Source organism: Pseudophryne corroboree, chromosome 9 (genome assembly GCF_028390025.1).
Source record: "Pseudophryne corroboree isolate aPseCor3 chromosome 9, aPseCor3.hap2, whole genome shotgun sequence".
Lineage (NCBI taxonomy): Eukaryota > Metazoa > Chordata > Amphibia > Anura > Myobatrachidae > Pseudophryne > Pseudophryne corroboree.
The window spans coordinates 253,339,133-253,362,611 of NC_086452.1; the positions used below are offsets into that span (position 1 = coordinate 253,339,133).

Sequence of the window (23,479 nt, forward strand, 5' to 3'; positions counted from 1 at the left end):
CCATGACGTGGAGCTCCCTGATTGGCTGAAGGGACCCTCTTTGACAGCAGTCACGGGGGTCCCACCAGTCGGGGAAAGGGGATCCATGTGTAAACATGGATCCCCTTTCAGTGCGTGGTCCGGGTAATCCGTTTTTTTATTTTGCCAAGTCCCTGGATTACAAACTTAAAGGAGAGGACCGATGTACCCTGGATTTTTTGTGAGTATAATTTTTATTTGCAGGTACCCCGTGGATTCTACTGGAGAAGAGGACCGACTGCTTCGTGTCAACATAGGTAAGTATGTATGAATGTAAGTGTGCATGTATGTTTAATAAAATTTTACTATCAAGGTGTGTGTGTTTTATTTTTATTTGGGTATTTTTTTGTAGTAGAACTACAGGTACCAGCGGGCCCATTTCCCCCCTGCATGCTGGTACTTGTGGTTCTCCAAGTACCAGCTTGCGGGGGAGGCTTGCTGGGACTTGTAGTTCTGCTGCAAAAAAACAATATTCTTTTTTTTAAACAAAAGACTATCAGCCTCCCATCCGCCGCCCTCGGATGGGGGGGACAGCCTCGGGCTTCACCCCTGGTCTTTGGGTGGCTGGAGGGGGGGGACCCCTTGATTTAAGGGGTCCCCACTCCTCCAGGGTACCCCGGCCAGGGGTGACTAGTTGGTGATTTAATGCCAGGGCCTCAGGGACCAATATAAAAGTGTCCCCCGGCTGTGGCATTATTTCGCTGACTAGTGGAGCCCGGTGCTGGTGTTAAAAATACGGGGGACCCCTACGTCTTTTGTCCCCCGTATTTTTTGCACCAGGCGCAGAGCCCGGTGCTGGTTGTTAAAATATAGGGGAACCCCTGTCAATTTTTTCCCTGTATTTTTACAACCAGCACCGGCTCAAAGAGCCCGAGGCTGGTTAGGCTTAGGAGGGGGGACCCCACGCAATTTTTTTTCCTGATTTTTAACTCTTTCCCACCCCTTCCCACTGATAAACATGCACGGATCTCACAGATCCGTGCATGCCTATCAGAACACGGTAAAAAAAAGCAGGTCTGTTTGAAAACTGCTTTTTTTTACGATTTGTATTTTTTCACGGCAGTGTTTGGCTATTGCCGGCAGTGATTGTGAATTTGAGTTTTTAGTAAATTACCGAGTTTATAAAATAACAGGCGTGTTTGACCGATGGTGTATTCATTCGTATTTTTTTTCTTTGCCTTCAAAAAAAATACGAATGCCCTCATCACTGCCGAGATTTGTGTTTAGTAAATTCCCGAGATGGCACTTTGAAGAAAAAACACCAACTCGGTCAAAATCGGGAGCTTAATAAATATACCCCCTAGAACCTTAGAAATGGCTTTGTAACCCTTTCCAGACTTATATAATTAAATAACCTTCTGTCTCATCTCTTTTGGAATTTATTTGATCACAGCATACTGTGTTGCTTGTTGAGATCTTTTAGTCAACTTCACATTATTGCAAAGGGTCTATTTAAGTGATGTTTAGATTTAGCAGGGCTGGTAGTAATCAAGCCTGATTGCGTCTAGTGTAATAGTATCTATTTATCAGTTCATTTTTATTTATTGGTTGAATGAGTAATTACTATTTCTCTTACGTCCTAGAGGATTCTGGGGTCCGTTTAGTACCATGGGGTACAGACGGGTCCACTAGGAGAATTTCACACTTTAAGAATTTGATAGTGTGGGCTGGATCCTCCCTCTATGCCCCTCCTACCAAACTCAGTTTAGAAAATGTGCCCGGAGGAGCTGGTCACGCCGAAGAAAGCTCCTGAAAAGTTTTCTGCATTTATTTTATATGTTTGTTATTTTCAGGCAGGGCTGATTGGCACCAGCCTGCCTGCTTCGTGGGACTTAGGGGGGATACGGCCAGAGGCGTAACAAGTCCAGGGCATCTCTCAGCCACACCATCACCAATCCCCTGTGTCGTCACTCAGCACATCATCACCTACCCCGTGTCGTCATTCAGCACGCCATCACTTACCCCCTGTGTCGTCACTCAGCACGCCATCACCTACCTCCTGTGTCATCACTCAGCACACCATCAACTACCCCCTGTCTCGTCACTCAGCACACCATCCCCTTACCCCACTGTCGTCTCTCAGCACACCATCGCCTATCTCGTGTCGTCACTCAGCACACCATCACCTATCCCTTGTTGTTACTCAGCACACCATCACCTATCCCGTGTCGTCACTCAGCACACCATCACCTATCCCGTGTCATCACTCAGCACACCATCACCTACCCCCTGTGTCGTCACTCAGTACACCATCACCTATCCATGTCGTCACTCAGCACACCATCACCTACCCCCTGTGTCATCACTCAGCACACCATCAACTTCCCCCTGTGTCGTCACTCAGCACACCATCACCTATCCCGTGTTGTCACTCAGCACACCATCACCTACCCCTTGTGTCGTCACTCAGCACACCATCACCTACCCCCTGTGTCGTCACTCAGCACACCATCACCTACCCCGTATCGCCTCTCAGCACAACATCACCTATCCCCTGTGTCGTCACTCAGCACACCATCACCTACCCCCTGTGTTGTCACTCAGCACACCATCACCTATCCCGTGTTGTCACTCAGCACACCATCGCCACCCTACACACACACACACACACACACACACACACACACGGGTCACGGACACCCTACACACACATACATGGGTAATTGCCAGCCTACAGTTACACAGGGGCCAATTCCAGACTATGCACACACATACGCTGTGGGTAGTACCACACACTCACCTTGGGACCAGACACTCCTTCTCCAGCCACCTCCAAGCTCAATCTTCCTGCCATAGCTCTCCTTGCCTGGCCAGTTCTCCTAACACTCCCCATCGTAGATATCTCAGTGCCCGCTGCTTCAAATGTGCAGGGGCGGGAAGAGGAGGGGCGACCGTTGCTGCTTCTTCTGCCACCAAGGGGGGACCGCTGCTGCTGCCGCCGCCGAGGGGGGGGGGGACCACTGCTGCTGCTTCTTCTTCCGCCGAGGGGGCTGGGAGAATTGCTGCTGTTGCTGCCGCCCAGGGGGGGAGGGAACCGCTGCTGTAGCAGAGGGGAGGAGGGAACCGCTGCTGCTGCTGCTGCCAAGGAAGGGGGGAACCACTGTTGCTGCCGAGGGGGAGATGGGGGAGCGGGACCCAGATTTAACATGGGTCTGGGGGATCGGAGGCACTCTCCGTGGCAGACTGGCTGGGGAAACGGGAGGCGGGAGTGTCAGGAAGTATGTAGCGGGGACGGGTGAGCATGATGCCCTGGCCGGTGGTGCCCCCCTCTGCATATGCCCTGCTCGACCCCCCTTAGATATGCCTCTGGATATGGCCCAACCTCTTGAAGGGTTAATGGTCCCATTCCCCGCTGACAGGACATTGAGCTCCTGAGGGAACTATTCGCAAGCCCCACCACGGCAAGCGTACATTCCTGCAGCACGCCGCCACCCCTACCAGAGCCAGAAAAATGAAGAGTGGTGAGTACTGACTGAGACAGCGTCTCGGTTAGCGGGGCACCGGCCATTATGGCGGCACAAGGGTACGGAGACGCACGGCTTCTAAACGGGGAGGAATGCGCCACCAGACACAGTACACAACTGCGTCTCAGTACACTGTACATGGTACCCATACTGGCAACACAGCCTCAAAATGGTTTCTGTCCATTTTAAGCACCAAATTCCTCAGCCAGTATAAAAAAAAAAGCAGGAAGACCATGCGCCATTGAAGGGGCGGGGCTTCACTATGAGAGGATCCAGCAGCTCACCAGCGCCATTTTCACTCTGCAGTGGACACAGACGCTGACAGGACAGGGATGCACAGCTCCTCCAGTGTGACTCCAAATTACCTCAGCGGTACCAGGGGGTCATAGTAGGGGGGGAGCGATTACTAGTGTAGTAAGTCCCCTATCAGGGTACTTAGTCTGCGACCCGACTAAGCTTGGCATTAGCGGTAAGGGTGCGGTGGGGGCTGGCTCCAAACAACTCTGTGTCTCCCTGAAGGGCTCTTTGTGGGTTAATTGTGCTTAACCTTTTCGTGTGTGTGTGTGTGTGTGTGTGTGTGTGTGTGTGCTGTCACATTTACATTATGTCAGGCAAAGAGTGTGTTTCTTGTACAGCGGAGTGTTACTCTTCACCAGGGGGCTCCCTACTGGGTACTTAGTGTTCACAGAATAGCGGGGCTGAACCAGAGTGGGTTAATTCTCTGAAAGGAATGACCTCTACTCTTTCTACAAAATTGTCCCGCAATGAGAAAGAGACTCAATACGTAAAACAGACTGTGGATGAGTTTAGGTGCAGAGACTCAGTCCCCAAAACAGCGTCTCAATCCCCTCTCATGTGTCTGCAAAAGCGATCTCTGTCCCATATCCTGCAGTCTAACTCTGACGTTGAAGGGTCAGACTTGGATGAGGGTGAGATATACCCCTTTCACATCGCACAAATAACCCGGTATCGACACGGCATATTGCCGTGTCGACACGGGTCAGTGTGCGATGTGAAAGCACTCTGCCGGAATTAGCGGGTCGCCTGACCCGGTAATTCAACCCGGTATAAAAGAAGGATTATACCCGGGTTGAATACCGGGTCAGGTGCAGTGTGAATGGGAGCCGCGTCGATGCGACACGGTTCCCATTCACAGCATAGGGAGAGGCGGCGCAGGAGATGAGCTCATCTCCCAGCATCGCCTCCACCCCCGCCCCTGCTGCTGCTGCGCCCCCCCGCTGCTATGGCAACCGACCCGGTATATTGCCGGGTCGGAAAGCCAGCAGAGGGGAGCAAATGCCGGATCCCACCCGGTAAGTACACGTTTCTTTTACCGGGTGGGATCCGGCATTTGCGATCTGAATGCGGTAATAGACTTGGGTGGGGGGGGGGGATGGGGAACAAAGGCTCTTATAGAAGCTATCAGAGATGTTCTGCATATTCCTGATTAGGTGCCAGAGTAGTGTGAGGAATCTTATTTTAATGTAAAAAAAAAGTCCTCAGTCACTTTTCCTGTGTCAAAGGAATTGAATACCCTGTTTGAAGAACCATGGGTTAATCCTGATAAGAAATTTCAGATCCCTAAAAGGTTGCTCTCATGTTTTCCCTTTCCTCTGGAGGATAGGAAAAATGGTAAAATCCACCGATAGTGGACGCATCAGTCTCTAGGCCAGGCATGTCCAAACTGCAGCCCTCCAGCTGTTGAGAAACTACACATCCCAGCATGCCCTGACACAGCATTAGCATTCTTTGACAGCAAAACTGTGTCTGGGCATGCTGGGATGTGTAGTTTCACAACAGCTGGAGGGCCGCAGTTTGGACATGCCTCCTCTAGGCTGTCACGAAAAATGTCATTGCCTGTTCCTGGTGCAGCCTCCCTAATAGATACTGCTTATCGTAAAATTGAGACTACACTCAAATCATTGTACACAGCTGCTGCGGTGGCCCAAAGAGCATGTGCATGGATCACAAAATCCATTGCAAAATGGTTAGGTAACCTAATTGAGGGATTCGATTCCTTGTCTAGGGGGGATGTTGTTTTACTCCTACAGCATATACAGGACTCTGTGAACTTTATGGTGGAAGCCATAAAATAGATAGGCTTGCTTAACGCATGTACCACCGCAATGGCAGTGTCGGCACGCAGGTGCTTGTGGCTACGCCAGTGGACTGCCGACGCGGACTCCAGCAAAGGCGTGGAAGGCCTATCATTCACGGGAGAGGCCTTGTTTGGAGATGAACTAGACAAATGGATCTCCACAGCTACTGCGGGTAAGTCTACGTATCTTTCTTCCGCAGACCCCCAGCCAAGAAGACTTATACAGCTTCTAAGCTGCAGTCCTTTCGGACGGCCAAGTTCAAGGGCAAATCCAGAGGTGCTTCTACATCCTCCAGCGGCGCAAGAGGTAAACCACGCAAGCCAGCAACTGCAAGTACTCAGGAACAGAGCTCAGACTCTGCTTCCTCAAAGACTTCAGCATGACGGTGGACCGCAATGCCTGGAAAGCTGTCAGGTGGGAGCCCGACTACAATTCTTCAGTCAGATCTGGTCAAGTTCGTGCCAGGATCCCTGGGTTATAGATCTAATTTCCCAGGGCTGCAGACTGGAGTTCCAAAATCTCCCACCTCACAAATTCTTCAAATCAGGCTTGCCAGTTTCACAGGAGGCAAATATAACTTTACAGCATGCCATCCAAAAACTGGTACAGACTCAAGTCATTGTTCCAGTTTCACCTCATCTGCTCAACAAGGGGTAGTATTCCAACTTGTTCGCAGTACCGAAACCAGACGGTTCGGTAAGACTGATTCTGAACCTCAAGTCTTTGAACCCATACTTACGAGTGTTCAAATTCAAGAAGGAGTCTCTGAGAATGGTAATCTCAGGTCTGGAGGAGGGAGAATTCCTAGTGTCTCTGAATATCAAGGATGCGTACCATCACATTCCAATCTAGCCCCCTCATCAGGCTTATCTAAAGTTTGCACTGCAGGACTGTCACTTCCAGTTCAGGGCCCTGCCATTTGGTCTCTCCACGGCACCGAGAGTGTTCACCAAGGCAGAAATGATTTTTCCACTCCGCAAACAGGGAGTGAACATAATTCCGTATCTGGACGATCTCCTGATAAAAGCACCGTCCAGGGAAAGGTTGCTGGACAGCATTGGTCTCTCATCCAAACTCCTCCAGGATCACAGGTGGATTCTGAACCTTCTGAAATCTCACCTAGAGCCACCAAGGAGGCTCCCATTCCTGGGAATGATACTGGACATGGAGTAGCAGAAAGTGTTCCTTCTGTTGGAAAAGGCATTGGTGATCAGGACCATATACAACGCCTTTCTGCAGGCCTCACATTTTCTTCAAGATCGGGCCATTCGGGTCGTACAATGTGACGGCAGTGATGTACATAAACCGACAGGGCGGAACAAAGAGCAGAGCAGCGATGTCAGAGGTGTTGAGAATTATCCTCTGGGCAGAAATAAATGCTGTGGCGTTGTCAGCGGTCTTCATTCCGGGAGTAGACAACTGGGAAGCAGGCTTCCTCAGCAGACACGACCTGCACCCGGGAAAGTGGGGCCTTCACCCGGAAGTCGATGGGGATATCCACTGATCGACATGATGGCCTCTCGTCTCAACAAGAAGCTCAAGCAATATTGTTCCAGGTTGAGAGACCCACAAGCGGTGGCAGTAGACGTCCTGACAACTCCATGGGTCTATCAGATGCTGTACATGTTTCCTCCACTTCCTCTGATCCCAAGAATTCTAAAGAGAATAAAAAGGGAAAAGGTTCAAGCAATTCTCATTGCTCTGTACTGGCCAAAAAGGGCCTGGTATGCGGACCATCTGGAGATGCTCCTCGAAGATCTGTGGCCTCTACCTCTTTGGGAGGATCTTCTGCAACAGGGCCCGTTCGTCTATCAGGACTTACCATGGCTATGTTTGATGGCATGGAAGTTGAACGGCTGATTCTAGCCAGGAGAGGGAACCCCTACAAGGTTATCCCGACTATGATCCAAGCCAGGAAGGGGGTAACGTCTAAGCATTACCATCATATTTGGAAGAAATACGTCTTTGGTGTGAGAGCAGAAATTATTCTGCAGTGGAATTTCATCTGGGACATTTCCTGCTTTTTCTGCAGGCAGGTGTGGATGTGGGCCTTCACTTGGGTTCCTTAAAAGTCCAGATTTAGGCCTAGTCCATTTTCTTTCAGAAACATTTGGCTTCTCTCCCTGAGGTCCAGATGTTCTTGAAAGGTGTTCTGCACATCCAACCTCCCTTTGTGCCTCCCACGGCACCTTCGGATCTCAAAGTGGTGCTGCAGTTCCTCCATTTGGACTGGTTTGAACCGCTACAGGAGGTGGACATAAAATATCTTACGTGGAAGACCGTCACACGGTTTGCCTTGGCTTCAGCAAGACATGTGTCGGAGTTGGGGGGCTTTGTCTCATAAAAGTCCCTATTTAATTTTCCATGAGGACAGAGCTGAACTCAGACCTCGTCAGCAATTTCTTCCTAAAGTGTTGTCTGCGTTTCACATCAACCAACCTATTGTGGTTGTCACCGATACTTTTGCTACTTCACAGTCTTTGGATGTTGTGAGGGCTTTGAAGGTGTATGTGAAGAGAACAGCTCATCACAGAAAAACGGACTCGCTGTTTGTTCTTTATGATCCCAATAAAATTGGGTGTCCTGCTTCAAAGCAGACTATTTCACGCTGGATCAGACTTACTATCCAGCATGCTTATTCCATGGCAGGATTGCCATGTCCAAAATCTGTACAGGCCCACTCTACTAGGTTGGTGGGTTCTGCCTGGGATACTGCCCGGGGTGTCTCGACTTTACAGCTCTGCCGAGCAGCTACTTGGTCAGGTTCGAACACGTTTGCTAAGTTCTACAACAAGAAAATAGGATTTTAATTACCTACAAGTAAATCTTTTTCTCGTAGTCCATAGAGGACACTGGGTGCCCGCCCAGTGCTTTGTTCTTCCTGCAATGTTACTTGGTTAAAAAATTATGGTTCAGCCATTGCTGTTCCTGTTTGAAGTTCGGTTAGATTGGCTTTCCTCTTGTTTGTGTGTGCTGGTTTGGTATATCACCGGGATCCGGTCTGAAGATCGACAGTATCTAGGTCGACAATGTTTAGGTCGACCACTATAGGTCGACAGTCACTAGGTCAACATGGATGGAAGGTCGACAGGGTTTCTAGGTCGACATGTGCTAGGTCGACAGGTCTAAATGTCGACATGAGTTTTTCAATTTTTTTTATTTTTTTTTATTTTTTCATACTTAGCGATCCACGTGGACTACGATTGGAACGGTAATCTGTGCCGAGCGAAGCGGTAGCGGAGCGAAGGCACCATGCCCGAAGCATGGCGAGCGGATGCGGTGCACTAATTTGGGATCCCGGTCACACTACGAAGAAAACTACACAAAAAATAATAATCATCATGTCGACCTTTAGACCTGTCGACCTAGCACATGTCGACCTAGAAACCCTGTCGACCTTCCATCCATGTCGACCTAGTGACTCTCGACCTACAGTGGTCGACCTAAACATTGTCGACCTAGATACTGTCGATTTGATGAACCACACCCATCTCACTACTATCCTTATCTATCCTTCTCTCAAAAGTATGTCCGTCTCCTCGGGCATAGTTTACTAGACTGAGTCTGGTAGGAGGGGCATAGAGGGAGAAGCCAGCCCACTCTGTCAAATTCTAAAAGTGCCCATGGCTCCTAGTGGACCCGTCTATACGCCATGGTACTAAATGGACCCCAGTATCCTCTACGGACTACGAGAAAAGGATTTACCGGTAGGTAATTAAAATCCTATTTTTACACAGGGTTTGTTGGTGTTGGATGACTTTATTCCTTTAGTAAATGACCTGATCATTTAAAGAAATTATTTTGTATTTACTTAGGTAGTATTATATGCAATTTTGTTTGAAGATCTGAAATGATCAAGTGTGACAAATAAGCAAAAATAGAAGAAATCAAGAAGGTGGCAAAAACTGTTTAAACCACCGTATACATATATAAATAAGAATGATTATTTCTAGTTTCTTACAATCAGTAACAACAGGTAGACTTTTGAAGTGAACAATCTGCTGGCTTGTGTATATTTCATTTGAAGTGTGTTAGATAAAATGTTTGTAAATTGCTTTCTGCATTGAGATAATGGGACTGCTAACATTTGTTTTTTGTTTGCTCCTTTGAAAATGTGTTTTTGAAGACATACCACAGAGCTTCAAAAGGAATAGACTGTATCATTAACAGCTATTTTATTGCTACTTATTAAGTCTTAATAATAAGTTTGATTAAGTAATAAAAACAACTTAAGTCATTTATCTTTAAATGTCTCACCAATAATGATATCATAAGTGTTTGGTTTTTATGTTATAGAAAAAACAACAAGTACTGTAGAAATAAATGTTCTAGGGTGCGAGAAGCCAGAGGTGCAGTAGTTTTTGCGAGAATGCCCATATTTTGAAAACTGGAATCATTTACAAGGCAAAACCAAGCTTCATTCTCCAACATCTATGGCTTCTCGCACCCTATTACATTTACCCCATAGTCTAGCTTACATTAGAGAAATGTTCTGTTACATATCAAATAGATATTTATATAAGAATGACAAATTACATAAATTAGCAATTGGGCAAAACCATGTTGCACTGCAGGTGGGGCAGATGTAACATGTGCAGAGAGATTTAGATTTGGATGGGTTATATTGTTTCTGTGCAGGGTAAATTCTGTCTGCTTATACTGCAATTTAGACTTCAGTTTTAACACACCCACCTACCTCTAAATCTCTCTGCACATGTTACATCTGCTCCACCTGCAGTGTACATGGTTTTGCCCAATAGTGTGCTTTTTTGGTTTGCTAACAACTCTGAATAACCCCCATAAACCAAATCAAAATTAAATATATTGTGGCTAATATTTGAAGCAGTGTAGAGTGGAGAAGTGGACCAGTGGAAAAGTTATCATAACAACCAATCAGCATCTACCTATCATTTTATAGAATGTACTTGATAAATGCTTCCTCAAAGCTGATTGGTTGCTGTGGGAAACTTCTCCACTGATCCATTTCTCCACTGTTTTCACTGCTTGATACATCAACCCCATTGTATTACAGCAGATCAAGAGGCAAAAGCTGCCTAGCCAAATCTGCTCAGGAATTTATACCAGTGTTATGATTATGTTAGGATAACTACAGTACTGTGTACACACACACACACACACACATATATACTGCATTCAAGTGGTGGAATATACTTTGTTATTACTTTAGCTTTTAGTGTTATTCATGCATTTTTTGCAATACAGGGAGGTGGTGATTGTCCAGAGATGAGCGTTGGAGCTATTAAAATTGCTCTGGAAATATCTCTACCTGGATCTTTTATTTATGTTTTTACTGATGCAAGATCTAAGGATTACCATCTTGCTAATGATGTCCTACAGTTGATACAACAGAAGCAGTCACAAGTAAGTAACTATGGACAGTGTCAGACTGGGACATGAATTGCCCGCCGTGGGAATGCAGTGGTAGGACTCCATGCTTAGGGGTGAGAGTGCATAGAGAGGCCCCTCAATAAAAATACACAGAAAATACTGCTAGTGTATGCATGATAATGTACCAGATTTATAATGGCAATGCTCTGTAGAATATACACCATAGTCCTCTAAATATAAAGTGCATCAAACCACCACAAGGTTCCTATTGACCATAGAGCTCCTGGATGTGTGTAACTATAAATGAGCAGAGAAATAAACTCTTTGGGGGGAATGTAATAGGGTGTGAGAATCAGAAAGTGAGAGAAGTGAGCCAGAGGAGAAGTTGCCCAAGGCAAGCAAGTGGAGAAGTGAGCCAGTGGAAAAGTTGGCCATGACAACCAATCAGCTGCTCTGTATGCTTTTATAGTATGAGAATTATAAATGATATATCAATGCTGATTAGTTGGGCAACTTCTCTACTGGCTCACTTCTCCTATTCTATCACTGCTTAGTACATCTCCCCCTTTGTGTGAGTTTTCCTGTGGGTTTTTTTTAAGTGGCATACCTTTACATGGCAAAATCAATCTGGGGTGCCATGTAAAAAAGCTGGAAAACTCACACAAAATCTCTCACTTCCTGACTCTCAGACCCTATGACCACGCCCCCCCCCCCCCCCCCTCCGACCAGGTGTCAATATTCCTAAAATCTGGTCTGTTTGCTTGATATTTATACGTTTGGGTGATATGTTAATGTTAACATATGTTTGGGTGATATTGTTAACATTTTCCAGAGCTTTGCAGGATAATCATTTTATATCAACACTTTATACTCATATAGTGTGGCTCATAATGATAAGTTTCCTAAAACAGTTTTCCTGTCATTTGTTAATAATAAAGTAAATAGTCTGGGTTTATGTTATGAAGACTGAATATTGTTAGTGGTGTGCCACAATTATGTAATAGTTTGATATCTTTACTACATTATAAATCTAGTACCTCCTATAACCTTGTTAAGTTTGTTTAAATTACAAGGAAAAGCAATACCTTATAACACTGTGGTTCAGCCGCTGCGGCCGTTAATCATATGCATATAACCTCTAAAGTGTGTATATAGGCTGCGTATACGCGCCGACACGTTATGCGCACAATACAGCGACACGTGTGGCTGAAAACACCTTACCCCAAACAAGAACGGAATGTGACACCAGTAGTTAAATGAAATGTTGTGGTCCAAAGCATCAACAGTATTTACTTAAAATATATATATATATATATATGTTATACAGGTAAAAGATACAACAATATACAGAGAAGAGCTACAGCCAATAATACAGATGTTTAAATCGCGAGTGCATCTGGATCCAGGACTCAGTCAGTCTTAGCAAGATGACCTTCAGAGAATAGAGACTGAGCCTGGTCAGGAGGCCTCTCTTTTATACAATGTGTCCAAATACAGTACAATGGGAACTGTAAGCTCTTCTTTCATAGGTCAGAGGGCAAATAATTTACAGTACATGAGGGGTCATAGGTTGGTTTGAATGAATGAGCGATACTTGGTCCAGGTGTACTTGCAGATGTTCGCCACTGGGTTCCCGCCGAATATCATGAGTACAGTATTACAGCAGTTTGCGAATATTACAATTCTGCGTATATCTATGTGATAAACTGCAAATAGCAACTGGAATGTAGATCACAAAATACTGTACATCTGGATACCAAACACTTAGACCTAACCTTGCTCCATCCTCTCACACCATGTAAAGCTGAATAGCTCTGTTGTTTTACCTTTTAAGTGTATGTAAGTTGCTGACAATGTGTATGGGGACTATGTGTGAATTTTGCACTATATGAATAAAGTAATGAAAATGTCTTTGTGGCTTTTCTGTGCGAATGCGTTTGCTACCGTATATACTCTTGCATGCGTTAATACGCAAGGCCTGGGTACGTAGCATGCGTGTATGCATACGCACGGCGGCAATGCACACGAACAGAGGCCACTCTGTTTACAGTTTATACGTGTGTGTGTGTGTGTGTGTGTGTGTGTGTGTGTGTAATATTTTTGACTTTGACAACCTGTATATAACTTTCCAAATAACGACTGTCCTGTCCAAGACTTTCATTTATTTTCAATTAAAGAAAACTACTACAATGAACAGACATTCACTCTGTACTCTGCCAGGTTGTGTTTGTGCTAACTGGAGACTGCGATGACAGAAGTCATGTGGGTTATAAGATATATGAAGAAATTGCTTCTACTAGCTCTGGCCAAGTATTTCACCTGGACAAGAAGCAAGTTAATGAGGTAATAATCATTTACTAATGCCAAAATATTCAATCTTTCACAACATCAATAAACAATGTCTAACAAGCACAGATATCTACACCAGAAACCAATGTTGTATATAACATTATTAATCACATACGTTTCTGAAGGGGTAAATAGTGTAATAGGATATTTAGGCCAAGATTTACCAAGTCTTGGAGAGTGATAAATAGCACGGTGATAAAGTACCAACCAATCAGCTCCTGTCATTTTTCAAACACAGCCTGTAACATGGCAGTTTGGAGCTGATTGGTTGGTACTTTATCCCTGTGCTATTTATCACTCTCCAAGACTTAATAAATGGGGGCCTTATGCTTATGCTGATGGGTTCTCTGATGTACTTTTTTCCTTCTTGTCACTTTTTTGGATCCATATTATGTTTGGCTTTAAAACGTTCACAAAGACATTCAGTAGAGACACTCAACATGATTGTCTGTTTATAATTAATCTGTTACTTAATACAGCACACACAGAGATAATATACAAAAATACAGTATATTTGCAAATTAACATGAATTTACAGTATATAATTTTTGTTTGAAACAAAATGTAGAGAAACATATGGCTTGGAATTCAAAGCAGTGGCACTGTAAACAGAATAAATGTTAAGAGAGAATTCTTAGGGGGAACAGACCATCTGTCATTTTTTCATTTTGTGTTTATACTGAAAGAAAATGTTTAGTGGAATATTTTGTCTGTTTATGAAAAATTGAAGAAACTTCAATAAATTAAATGTTCACGAAAGCTCACAGAAAGCAACATTTTATAAAATACAGAGCTTTTGTAGCACCAAGGAGAATGTTTGTTAAATAGTGAAAATAATTATTTAGTGTGAGCCTTCCTTAACTAAAGTGCATACGTCATGAAGATGGAAGTGCATATGGGGGCAGAGGAATATGTCAAGCCTACTAACGCTTTAGGACCAATCACATCAGTAATTATTACTTTATTTATAGCTTGCATAATTGAGGAGAGTGAGGGAATATTAAGATGGTCTTTATTATAAGTTTGTTCATTTTAGGGGTCACTTAGATTTGGGGAGGGAAAGTGTGTATTAACAAAGGTCATGTATAGTAAAGGTATGTTCATGTACTTGAGCTTTAATCAGTGGTAGGGACAGCTGGAGAAACAGCGAGGTCCCTCCCTGCAAATGCTTCTACCAGAGCTAGGACATAACATGCTGGCTCAGTGACACTACTAAAGGTACCTTCTTTCATAAACTCACATAGCCCAAGACTGTTCATTGCAGGGTATTTGCCCCTGCAAAAAAAAAAAAAAAGTGGGTTCCCTCCCTTTAGAAAAAGCTGATGGGCAAACACTCACTTGATCTTGATTTTCTGTATAAATACAGACCATGAAAGCGGTGCCTCACAATCCTTCTGACTTTTTGAGTTTTAAGCAGGAGGTGTCAGAAGAGCTCCTACTGTACAGTACCAACACCTTTTGCTTGTAAGGGTTGGGGCTATATAACAGTAAAAGTTAGTTTTCTATATTTTTTTTTCCTGGTCTATCACTGGTCTCAGCCAGCTCTACCAGTCGTAAGCTGCTTCGGTAGTCTGGCACTTATTTAGTTATTTTTTAAAATAAATTATTTTGTTAGTATTTTTATTGTCCAGTATTGTTTTCCTGATGTACTAAAGGATCCAGTGGGCTCGGGTGCTTGTAGTTGATAGGTGGAAGCATGCTCTGTCAGCCAACTGTATGCTGTAATTGTTGATCTACTATCATATATACAATCATCAGCATACCCAAGCAGTACATGGCTGATCAGTAGTGCCAAGGGAAGTATTTATTATCTGAACATCCACCAGACATGGATATTGGAAGGAACCCTTGTGCTTTCAGCATGAACCTGTTTAGCATGAACCCCCTAGGGTTAGGGATCTGTGTTTTAGATGTGCTCAGACACATAATGTCATCACAAAACAAAGAAAACTTTCTAAACTAAGATGACAATGCACTTAAAGCACAAATACCAGGGCCATAGGGGATACAAACACTACCATGTCAAATACTTACATCAAGGCAAATATACTTAAAGTACTTTTCCCACCTTATGCCATAATGTATTACTTATACAATAGGTTGACCTGGGGTATGTTGTGTATTTGTATAGGGCTAAAATGAGAGTGGTGTACCTGTATCATTATTTTAGTTATTACTAAATTGATTTTGTTAGATCTTAGAATACCACCAAATAATGCCTAACATACAAATAGCTGGATCTTTCTTTTAATGTTTTTTTTTTATTGTTTGAGGGAGCAAAAACAATCATTTCAGAAAATGTTTCTGTTTTGGCTACAATAATAAATTATACAGCTCATTTGTGATGTTTAGGTCTTAAAATGGGTAGAAGAAGCTGTTCAGGCTTCCAAGGTCAACCTTGTGTCTACAGACCACTTGAGTGGAACATCATATACCTGGGAAATTCCATTTGACCCAAGCCTAAAAGAAGTTACTGTGTCACTGAGCGGGCCCTCTCCAGACATCACTCTCCATGATCCATTAGGTGAGTTTCATGACAGTGTTTAATTGAGTCATGTTTAAACATTTTTCTAATTACATTTTTTATTCTCTTGAAAATATTTCTTATTTTGTATAGTGTATGGTGAATTTTTTTTTTACATCCCTATTTAATTTGTTGTGTTTAATATGTAATGTACTGTATAGTGTATTCTGTTTTCTGTTTGCAGCCTGAGCCTACTGTATAATCACCATCTTAAGCAATTGACTTTACTTATTACTGCTGCCCTGTGAAAAGTAGTCTATGGGCTGCATGATGCACAAGTTACCGGGAGCGGGAAATGTAGGATCAATAGTGCACCAGGGTCCCAAAGAAGAAGTGATCCTATTAGCAATCATTTCACTCCTGCCAAATATATCTGAATGATAGTTAATATCTTATTGCAGCAATACATTTTTTTTTAAATTATAGGGTATATGCCCCAATAATTAAATAATATGCACAAAAGTGTGAGGTCCATTTCCAATTTTATACAGTACATTGCATGAGTAATATGTAGATGCTCAAACCTTACATCATTCATAGTGACTGTGTTTGTGAGTGGTCATGCACCCTAAAATTAGATGCAAAAAAGCAATTTGTTGTGATCATAAAGTGTTAATAACATAGATGCTAAACTAGAATGTATTAGTGTAGAATTAACAGAAAACTATATCGCTGTAAATGTATTTGTATTAAAAAATGTAACTATAGCTCTGGTACTGGTGTATTGAAATGAACTTCAAAAATAATTTCTGCACCCAGTTGGATGTATGTGGAACAGCCAAGCTTTCTATTTAGTTTCATTCTGACTTGGTGTAAGGCAGGATTTTGAATGGGAAAACTATTTCTCTGGTTTCTGGAAAAGCATTTAACATTACATGATTACCCGAGACTTGGTGAAACACATCACATTTCACTCTTGTTTTCCTAAACTGTTTAATGTGGCACATACTGCAACGATAGCAACAACACAGAGATTTAATGTAGGTGTTGCCTACTACAGAGATTCATGTAGGTTAAACATGACAGCTATGTACTAATGAGTTGCAGTGAGGATCCTGTAATGTGTACACAATCAAAGCAGTAGCATTGTTGCACTTTTCATGCCTTTATAAGTAGCTCCCAATTAACTGCTTTATACGTGTATTTCTTATCATGCATTATTGTATTTAATCTTTAAAGAACACTATTACATTATGTTCCACCAAAACTATAGAAAACAGCACAATTGTTTATGATTTTATAGGATTCCTCTTGTATTCGGTGCATTTTGCCATTGTTACAAGCAGAAAAATAAGTGATCAGCTCCTGGTCCTCCAGAATAATATACACAGAAAGATGTCTACTGTATGTTTTAGGGACTTTGCTGTGTTGTGAAGTGGTTGTCAGAGCTACCTTCACCCATGAGAGTAATTAGTGTTGGCATAAGTTCCACTAGCTGCTCATTTCCCAGGTTCTCATTGAACCCTGTTGTATCTGAACCAGTTCATGATAGCCACATATGTGCAGTTCTATTAGCTCTGAATCTAGTCCTGCCCTAAGCTTTTTTTGAAGAGCTAAGTATGTTCTACTGGTCCCATATGGAGGACACATTGTATGCAGATCAATCAGCAACAAACAGCGTGACTTACCGGGCCTGATTCTGAGTCACAAAATCAAATACAGCAGCGTATATTGCGGATTGCCCATCTGTGAGTTTATGCAAGTGCCCTACAAACTCCTTGTGTACATTTGTGAGGCCTAATGTGCACGGACTGAGATGCCCATTTTTAGTGCTTGTGCACGCTGTAATACTGTGATTGGTGCTGTGCATCCTTATATGTCCCCATCGGTCGCACCATTGAACATTGCACTGGCCCTCTATCTTTCTGATACTGTCTAATTAATTGCAAAAGCAAACAGTTGTTCAACTATGTGAACATCTGCACTGTGTGCTGATTACATGCCGTTCTGAGTCAGGCACACCATTTGCTTAAGAAGAAAACAGGCTGTTAACTTATGTGGGACACACACTGTACAATATTCAGTCTGAACATTCAATTCTGGGTGGGTGGTCTGATCATTGTAGTCTGTACATAGCACCCAGGCAGTGGCGTAACTAGAAATTTTTCTCCCCCAAGCCAAAAAATTATTCCCCCCCCCCCCCCCCCATAATTGGCACTAGTAAAGGGACAAACTTGACGCCAAAAGGGGGTGTGGCTTCATTTAAATGGGTGTGGCTTCACATAAAGGGGCGTGACATTGCAGGAAAGGACTACCTTATACCCCAGTTTTGCAACCTGCACGCCCAGACGTTAGCCACCACAGGAAAGAAAAATAATCCTGATTCATGCCCCTTACATTATTTGTCATTTTTCCTCCTTATAGTAATGCCCAGAATACATTATGCCACATACTGCAAAGGCCCTTAGACATTATGCCACACACAATAATGCACATGACACAATATGCACACACTGTAATGCCCCTGACACATTATGACAGGAATCGCAATGCCCGTTATACATTATGCTACACACTGCAATGCCCCTGATACATTATAGCACATACAATGTCTGTGACGCATTATGACACACACCGCAATGACCCTGAGACATTATATCACATACCACAATGCCCGTGATATAGTATACAACACACCGTAATGCCTGACACATTATGACACACACTGCAATGTCCGTGATACATTATGCCACACACCGTAATGCCCATTACACTTTAAGTTCTACAGTAAGGCTTCTAATTACTTTTAAATTACCTGCTCGTTGCCAGGGGTTTCATGCTCTTGGTTCCATGCATGGTGTCAGGGATTTTCATGCTCAGGGTATCATGCTCGTTGCCAGGGGTTTCATGCACTGGGTGTCATGCTCGTTGCTAGAGGGTAGTGCTTGTTGCTAGGGCCGTGCTCCCAGTGCCACATATGCCCCCAGTGACAGATATTCCCCCACAGTGCCAGGTACATGCCCCCAGTGCCAAATAATACCCCCCCAGTGCCACATATGCCCCCGGTGCCAGATATTCCCCCACAGTGCCAGGTATATGCCCCCAGTGCCAGATATTCCCCCACAGTGCCAGGTATATGCCCCCAGTGCCAGATATTCCCCCACAGTGCCACATAAGCCCCCTCAGTGCCAGATATTCCCCCACAGTGCCAGGTATATGCCCCCAGTGCCTGATATTCCCCCACAGTGCCACATATGCCCCCTTAGTGCCAGATATTCCCCCACAGTGCCAGGTATATGCCCCCAGTGCCAGATATTCCCACACAGTGCCACATATGCCCCCTCAGTGCCAGATATTCCCCCACAGTGCCAGGAATATGCCCCCAGTGCCAGATATTCCACCACAGTGCCACATATGCCCCCTCAGTGCATGCTCCCCCCAGTGCCAGATATTCCCCCACAGTGCCACATATGCCCCCTCAGTGCTGGCTCCCCCCCCCCCTCCTTTGTGTTGGAGGGACACGGAGGGCACCGCGTGCGCCTCTCCCGTGTCCCTCCTGGCTCTCCAGCGGGTCTAATAAAGGAAGTGCCGGTTGGTGAGCCAATCAGAGCTCACGAACCGGCACTTCCTTTATTAGACCCGCTGGAGAGCCAGGAGGGACACGGGAGAGGCGCGCGCGGTGCCCTCCGTGTCCCTCCAACACAGCAGCGGAGGGAAGGAGACAGCAGATTGACATGCAGACGCTCGTCCGCATGTCAATCTGTGCTAAGTCAGTGGTGCCCCCGCAGCCCCTCGCCCCCAAGCCACCGCGAGGACTGCGGGGGCAGTAGTTACGCCACTGCACCCAGGGCCAACAATTGTAGTAGTAGTCAGATCTGTTCCTCTGATCTAAAATGCTGCATTCCAATGTTCTTTGGGACGATTTATCAGGGAGATATTTCAGTAATGTGTGCACTGGAAATGTTCATCGCTTATATTGGGGGTCTTTAATCTCTCAGGATGTGCCTAGCTTTAGAGCTTATTGGCACTGGGTTAATAAATACTTGTATATTAACTTTTCAGCAGAGTTTTGTGGTGTACATTCCTTTTAATACAGTGCTTGGACCTTACTCCATAAGCAAGCTTATATAGAAAATGTGGTTGTTTATGTCATTGTTGTTTGGCACCTGTTCCCTATTTAAGTCTAGGCTTGGCAGTCACTCCAGCACTGCGATGTCATGGTTTCTGCCACTGAATCCTCTGTACGCTTTTCCAATTACCGCCTCCCTGGCTAGAAATGTGATTTTGTTTGACTGGAACTAATTTGCCCAATTTCACGTCCAAACACACATGTTTGAATGAATGCAGCAACCTGTCCCTCCTAGAATTTTATATAGGTTCTACTAGTAGCACTTAGTTTAAATGTGGAAGGTCTAAAAGCCTGGGCCGGTTTCTACTGTCTGTTTTTAAATCATACCTTCCAGTGGAGGTCGGGACAAATGCGGGGGCATGACTTAGTGGCAAGGAGGCATGGCCTCATGCAGAATGTCATGCCGGTGATCTTTTCTCCCATTTTCGTCATGCTGGGGGCTTTTCCAGCACTCTGGGAGCTGCTGCACAGCCTCCAACCTCTCCCAGATCCGGAACAGTGTGTGTGGATGAAGTACGCAGGCGCATGTTATCCACTCACTGCTGCAGCGGTGTCAAAGTGTCCCCCTTCCCCCCTGTCCGCCCGCAGGATACAGCAGGACAGTCCCAGAAAAAAACAGGAAATGGACCAAGTGGTTCTTATCTGCCATGTAATCCAAATTCTTTGTTTCTTGAGATGGGTACACACTAGACAACATTTGAAATTAATTTGCCGATAATGACAATTCATAACGACAAGTTTGTTTTATCGTCCAGTGTGTATGCACTCTATCATCCTCTGTTGTCTGTACATGCAGCTCAATTTCGACAATGTTGTTAACGACTAGGACCCTATCGTGCAGTGTGTATGCTACCAATGATGAACGACATGTTAAATTAGGCTGAAACCCAAAAATCTGGTAGTGTAGAATGACTCACGTATATTGTTTGGTCGTTTGTAAAATCACTGAGTGTGTATACACAACGAGGCTATTTCGAGCCAAATGCAGCCATGCATCTGCACACAGCAGCTGCATTCAGTGGGTCTGTGCCAGGAGCGGTTTTAGGTGCTGGCAAGCCGGGCAGCTGCCCAGGATCCTGCGACCTGGGGGTGTGGCCGCAGTCACCATGCAGGCACCTGCCACTCCCCGCACTCTACACCCCGGTTGCAGCAGGTGCCGTGGGCTGTGTGGGCACCCTCTGCCGTCGATACCATTGAGGGAAACACTCAGATGCTAGAGTTCCCACTTGATCTCTAGTGTCTAGAGGTGAGAATGGAGACAGATGCTAGAGGTAAAATAGGACCTCTAGCATCTGTTTCCCTCAATGATATTGGCTGCAGCAAGCTCCCACGCAGCAGGGGCATGAACCCTGTGGCAATATGCATGAGACCCCTGTCAGTAAGCATGAAACCCCTTGCAGTGAGCATGAAACCCCTGGCAACGAGCATGAAACCCTTGGCAACGAGTATGAAACCCCTCGCAATGACCATGAAACCCTTGGCACAGAGCATGAGACCCCTGGCAGAGAGCATGAAACCCTTGGCAACGAGCATGAGACTCCTGGCAGTGAGCATGAGACACCTGGCAGCGAGCATGAGACCCCTGGCAATGAGCATGAGACCCCTGGTAGTAGGCAGGTAATTTAAAAATAATTAGAAGCCTTACTGTGGGGCATCATTTGTTTGGGACATTATTGTGTGTGGGGCATAAAATGGTGTAATGGGCATAACTGTATGTGGCATAATGTTTAATGGGCATTACAGTGTATGATATAATGTGTGGTCGTTACATGTAATGGGCATTATGGTGTGTGGCGTACGTGTAATGGGCATTGTGGTTTGTGGCATAATGTTTAATAGCCATTATGGTGTGTGGCATAAGATGTAATGGGCATTACGGTGTATGGCATAACATGTAATGGACATTTTGGTATGTGGCATAATGTGCAATAGGCATTACGGTGTGTGGCATACTGTGTAATGGGCATTACATTGGGGGTAATTCAGACTGGATTGCAGCAGCGGTAGGGATTGCAGTCTGAATCCCTTTGTGCAGTGCACTCGCACCCTGGGAGGCCCAGTGAGATGCTAACAGCATCTCAGGGCTGTGATATCCTCTGCCTGATTGTAACATGCAGCTGCTGCGACCCTAACTAAGCTGCGCAGGCAAGGAGCTACTCGCCAGATGGGAAAGCATTGCCGCTGTGCGATACTTTTACAACCTTACGAAAACAGTGAAGAGAAAAGAGAGACTCTTTTGTGGGCGCACTCTTTACTTTTAAATGATAATGTAGATATTACATGAATCAAATACGGAGAAATCTAAGTATAAAATATAACTTTTATTCGCATCATGGAATAAAAGGATGTATAGTCGTCAAATAAGGTAACATAAGGTATAATTTTTGTTATTCAAATTTCATTATACATTGGATTGTTACCTTATTTGACGACTATACAGCCTTTTATTCCATGATGCTAATAAAAGTTATATTTTATACTTAGATTTCTCCGTATTTGATTCATGTAATATCTACATTATCATTTAAAAGTAAAGAGTGCGCCCACAAAAGAGTCTCTTTTCTCTTCACTGTTTTCGTTAGCAGCCCCATTGACTCTGGGTGCACCGCCAAATCATAACTGAAAACGTAGCGTTTTCTATAACTATTAATTTTGGCTGATTTGATTTATCTTACCATATTGTCTATACACCGGTGCGGTATTTATCCAAATACTTTTACAGCCTTGCAGGAAGGGGGAGGGTAGGGCCTGACATGCAGAGCAGACTAGCCCTGTGCTGGGTGTCCCCCCCGCATGTCAGAGAAACTGATTGTAGGTGTGCTAATTTTAGCACATCTACGATCAGATCTGAATTACCCCCATTGTGTGGCATAATGCGTAATAGGCATTATGGTGTGTGGCATAATGTGTAATGGGCATTACAGTGTGTGGCATAATGTGTAATGGGCATTACAGTGTGTGGCATAACGTGTAATAGGCGTCACGGTGTGGGGCATAACGTGTAATGGGTGTTATGGTGTGTTGCATAAGTTGTAACCGGCATTATGGTGTGTGGAATAAGTTGTAATAGGCATTACGGTGTGTGGCATAATGTGTAATGGACGTTACAGTGTGTGGCATAACGTGGAATGGATATTACTGTGTGTGGAATAATGTGTAATGGGCAGAGCAACCATCGTAGGGGGGGACTGTGGGGACTGGTGTCGCAGGCCCTTACAGAGAAGGCTCCTACCGCCAATAATTGTAGAGCTGCATCAGTCTGTGAATCAACAGCAGTTTGATGCGCAAGGAGGACTTCTTAAAAGAAGCCTTATCTGTGCATCAGCTCTCTGTAATCCATTCCAGTAGGTCTGCAACACTCCACCTATATGTAACGTCACAATGTATGATATCACATGGGGTGAAGAAGTGCGGCAAAATCTTTCTTTTTTTGGGGGAGGGAGGGGCGCTGTCTATTTTTTCAGTCCCAGGTCCCATATTTTCTGATGGCAGCCCTGGTAATGGGCATTATTATGATTATTATCCTTTATTTATATAGCAGCACAAGGGATCTGGGCCCTCATTCCGAGTTGTTCGCTCACAAGCTGCTTTTAGCAGCTTTGCACAC

The 23,479-nt window shown here is 44.5% G+C and overlaps 1 protein-coding gene across 3 annotated transcripts in view; it reads left to right on the forward strand.

The window, feature by feature from the left end:
* HMCN1 (hemicentin 1) overlaps positions 1 to 23,479 on the forward strand; it is a 1,072,092-nt gene that overhangs the window by 118,765 nt on the left and 929,848 nt on the right. For all 3 annotated transcript variants that reach the window (XM_063940215.1, XM_063940214.1, XM_063940213.1), the window contains 3 exons: positions 10,805 to 10,963; positions 13,151 to 13,273; positions 15,632 to 15,803. In XM_063940215.1, coding sequence (XP_063796285.1) covers positions 10,826 to 10,963; positions 13,151 to 13,273; positions 15,632 to 15,803 — 433 coding nt within the window. In that variant the 5' untranslated portion in view covers positions 10,805 to 10,825. The remainder of the gene's footprint in view (positions 1 to 10,804; positions 10,964 to 13,150; positions 13,274 to 15,631; positions 15,804 to 23,479) is intronic.